Below are 3,664 nucleotides of genomic sequence, written 5' to 3'. Positions count from 1 at the left end.
GCGATGGTAAGCATCGGCTACGTTTGCTTTGCCTTATTGCACAATTAATGGTAAACTGTGATATCGGTGTTTCCTCTCTGCTGTTGGACTCTGACTGTAGCTCTGTTTCACTTTCTGTTTCTGTCCTTGGCTGCACTAAAACTCACCAGCAGCTGAAAGAGTTTGTAGCTCTATGGAAACTTAAATTAAGATTACAAAATTCAAGTTAGAGTTTTATTAAAGCCGAAAGGTTTATTTGTCGTGCATATCTCTCCACTGGAAGTTGGAGAGGAAACTGTCTGGCTAAGTAAATTCTAATGAGAATAAATGTTTTAGTGATATTCAGTTATTTGTACAATTAATTCTGAAATCTCAAAATAATATTGGTTAGTATTCAGAAGTGTAGATTTTTCTCCCTGACAGTTTTTAATAAAAATAAATAAGAAGTAAGAAGAAAATGAAATGGAGAAATTGAATTGTCAACAATCATTTGCAGTATAAGAATGTGAGTGCAGTATTTAGAAATACTTAAAAACACTGAAATACCTACACCTGTCATAAAACCAAATGATGGTTACTTTACTAATGATTTGTTTAAACAATTTATAGTTTTCCTTAATATCTCTGATGAAACCATAAGAGCTTAATGCAGTAAATAAAGATCTAATAGTTTAAAAATCAGATTTATGCTCAAATCAGATTTCTTTCACATTAAGGTATAAAATATGATGTTGTGTAATTAATTTAAAAAAGCCTGTTGTTTTAGCAAGTACGGCCGGAACAGTCTGTTAGTCAACTACAAAAACACTTTAAGAAATGTATCCTCTCCTGACGCCAATATTCAGCTTTAAAGAGTTTAAGAAAAATTTAGGGTTGTTTTTAAAATGTTGATATCTTGGTATAGACAAAAGAAAACAGGACTGATCAGATTATTTCACTTTTTATCTGATTCTTTGGCTGTTCTGATCAAAATGTTTTGGCAGGCATTCAAATACATAAAAATGAATGTCAGCGTTTTAGTTGGAAACCTGATTACCCACTGCTTTCATGCTCTGTAGCAGTGGAAAGAGAAACATGTAGAGAACGTTTTTTTAGATGTTCACTTTAAAACTTTTAACAATATTAAGTTTTTCAAGTCCAGTTTTAGTCTTTACTCACACAGATCAAACATTGGATCCTTTTTTATCAATTTGTGATGGTTATTTGTTTTTAAATATAATATAATGTATCTTTTATACATTGGTAATTAATTTTAGACATAATTTATGTTTAGTACTAATTTAAGAAACAAAAAATCCGAAGAGCCCCTTGAGCTCTTTTTTTAGTGAGGTGAGCCATAAGACCTTCCATCACAGCTACATAACTCTTCTCAGTGCAGCTGAGTCATGTGACTACGCAATAACTATAAGATCAGAGCTGAGAGGAGACGGCAGACAAAATTCAGCCAAGATGAGAACTGTTTACACCGACATGTCTGCTTTCTGATGAAACGTAAAGAAAACATTTTGCTCTGTACAAACTGGAATTTTAATTTGTCTTTGCTCACACAGACGTTCATTTTGTTCACAACCTGTCTACAAAAGAAAAAAAAGAATCCTGGGAGTGCAGCCAAGTCAGAAGTGAAATGAAAATAAGTGTCATATCAGAGTCTAGTTAGACAACAAAGACGACAACAACAGAAAAGGGACGTGCTGATATTAACCTGAATTCTTGTGACACTACATTAACTTCCTTTTTGATCATGGAAGGTGAGATATATTTTCTTTTATTTTTAGGCATTTTTTGCTAAACTCTTTTTAGCTCCTTGCATCTCACGGTATGGCTAATTTACCTTGCAGCAGGGTTTTTAAAACAAAGTTGCTAATCCAACTACTAAGGGAAATGGATTTTGAAATGAGGAGTGGAATCGCCATTTTAAAAAGCATTTGGAAAATCAGTTTATTAATGTGGCATTTACAAATGCAGAATTTATTCTACAATTTATTATTTAAGCACAGAATTCTTTATTTCGATGCGTGTGGCTCTTGTGGTCCTCCATACAGCAAGAACGAACCATGGCTGTTGTGTGTGATATGAAACAGAGAAGTATGCCAAATATTGAAAAAAAAAAGGAAGTAATTTTTCTCTTATGTGCAGATCACCTGAGGATTGTCACGCTGGGAAAAACTGGAAGTGGGAAAAGCAGCTTGGCCAACACCATATTTGGAGAGACGGAAGAGGTGTTTGAGATAGGTCATACTGCAACCTCTGGAACAAGTCAGTGTACGAAAGCTACCAAAGTGGTGAATAGAACATCTGTTACTATAATTGACACTCCTGGTTTCTTTGACAATCGCAGGTCTGAAGAGGCTTTGAGAAATGAGATTACAAGGTGTGTCGTAGAGTGTTCTCCTGGACCTCACGCTTTTCTTATTTTACTGAAAGTGGAGAGATTCACAGATCATGAGTACGAGGTTATTACCAAAATCATAGAGTCTTTTTCTGAAGAAGCTTTCAGGTATGCTGTGCTTGTCTTCACTCGTGGTGACGATCTTCCTGAAGGAATGCAGATTGAAGAGTTTTGCAGGGGCAACAACCGTCTACGTGAGTTGTTAGAGAGATGTGGTGGGCGCTGCCATGTCTTTGATAACAGACACTGGAACAACAACCCACAGCATGAATACAGAAACAACCAGCTGCAGAGGGAAAACCTGCTCAACACAATAAAAGAGATGGTGAGGAACAACGACGGAGGTTGTTACACAAATGAGATGCTGCAAGAAGTGGAGAAGGCAATACAACAACAGCAAGAGAGCATTAGATCATCATCAGGAGTCATGTCATGGGAAGAAATCAGAGAGGAGGCAAAGAACAGAGTCTACAATGCTCTTAAGATGGCTTCTGGTGTTACCACAGGGATGTTGTTGGGAGCACTGCTTGGTGTGCCAATAATGATTGCAGAAGTTCTTACAATACTGAAGACTTTAACAATGCCAGTAAGAATACCAGCAAGTGCCGTAGTGACAGGAGTGGCAACACAGGGAGAACTTCCAATAGCTGCTGTTGGATTGGGTACGGTTGGTGTGGTTGCAGGCCTTGCTGCTACTCCAGGAGCAATAGGTGGGGGTTGTGTAGGATATTGTAAAGCTGATGAAGCAGATTCAATAAAGGAGGCAGTTATGAACACAGCTGAGGCTCTTGGTAAACTAGCTGTAGAAGCAGGAAGAAGTCTCATAAACCCTGAAACAGAACATTTTAATCGCTTTTAGAAAAAGATTAGCACACTTCTAACACACGTGTAATGCTCTAAACTCATTATCATCATTTATTATCATTTTAAAGTGTCACATTACTAGGCAAAGTGTTTTACTAATATTTTGATTAGATTTCTTACCTTGTATTTTCATTTATACATTTCCTTTCAGCCAATCAAAGTATGGTCTGGTTTGAATTGGTTTCAGTCTTCAGTTCCTGTACACAGTAAATGTTACATTTTTATATCTTTAATTCATAAATAAATGTTATTTTTCCATTATTTAAAAAAGCAGGCCAAACCATGCTTTTCAACTACAAACACTGGAGCAGGGATATGGAATGACCTGCAGGTTTTAGATGTGTCCTTAAGCCATCACAGCTAATTTAAATAGCTAATATCCTGCCTCAACATTTCTTGAAGTTCCCCAGAGGCCTTGTAATGAACTAATCA

At 36.4% G+C, this 3,664-nt stretch overlaps 1 protein-coding gene across 1 annotated transcript; it reads left to right on the top strand.

Annotated features, from left to right (window-relative positions):
• Positions 1-1,287: 1,287 nt before the first annotated feature.
• Positions 1,288-3,664, top strand: LOC113017832 (GTPase IMAP family member 7-like). Its single transcript, XM_026160942.1, has 2 exons — positions 1,288-1,727; positions 2,116-3,664. The coding sequence occupies exons 1-2, from the start codon at positions 1,721-1,723 to the stop codon at positions 3,225-3,227; spliced, it is 1,119 nt and encodes a 372-aa protein (XP_026016727.1). The 5' UTR covers positions 1,288-1,720; the 3' UTR covers positions 3,228-3,664.

Source organism: Astatotilapia calliptera, unplaced genomic scaffold, assembly GCF_900246225.1.
Source record: "Astatotilapia calliptera unplaced genomic scaffold, fAstCal1.2 U_scaffold_211, whole genome shotgun sequence".
NCBI lineage: Eukaryota > Metazoa > Chordata > Actinopteri > Cichliformes > Cichlidae > Astatotilapia > Astatotilapia calliptera.
This window is presented reverse-complemented; position numbering and strand designations above follow the sequence as displayed.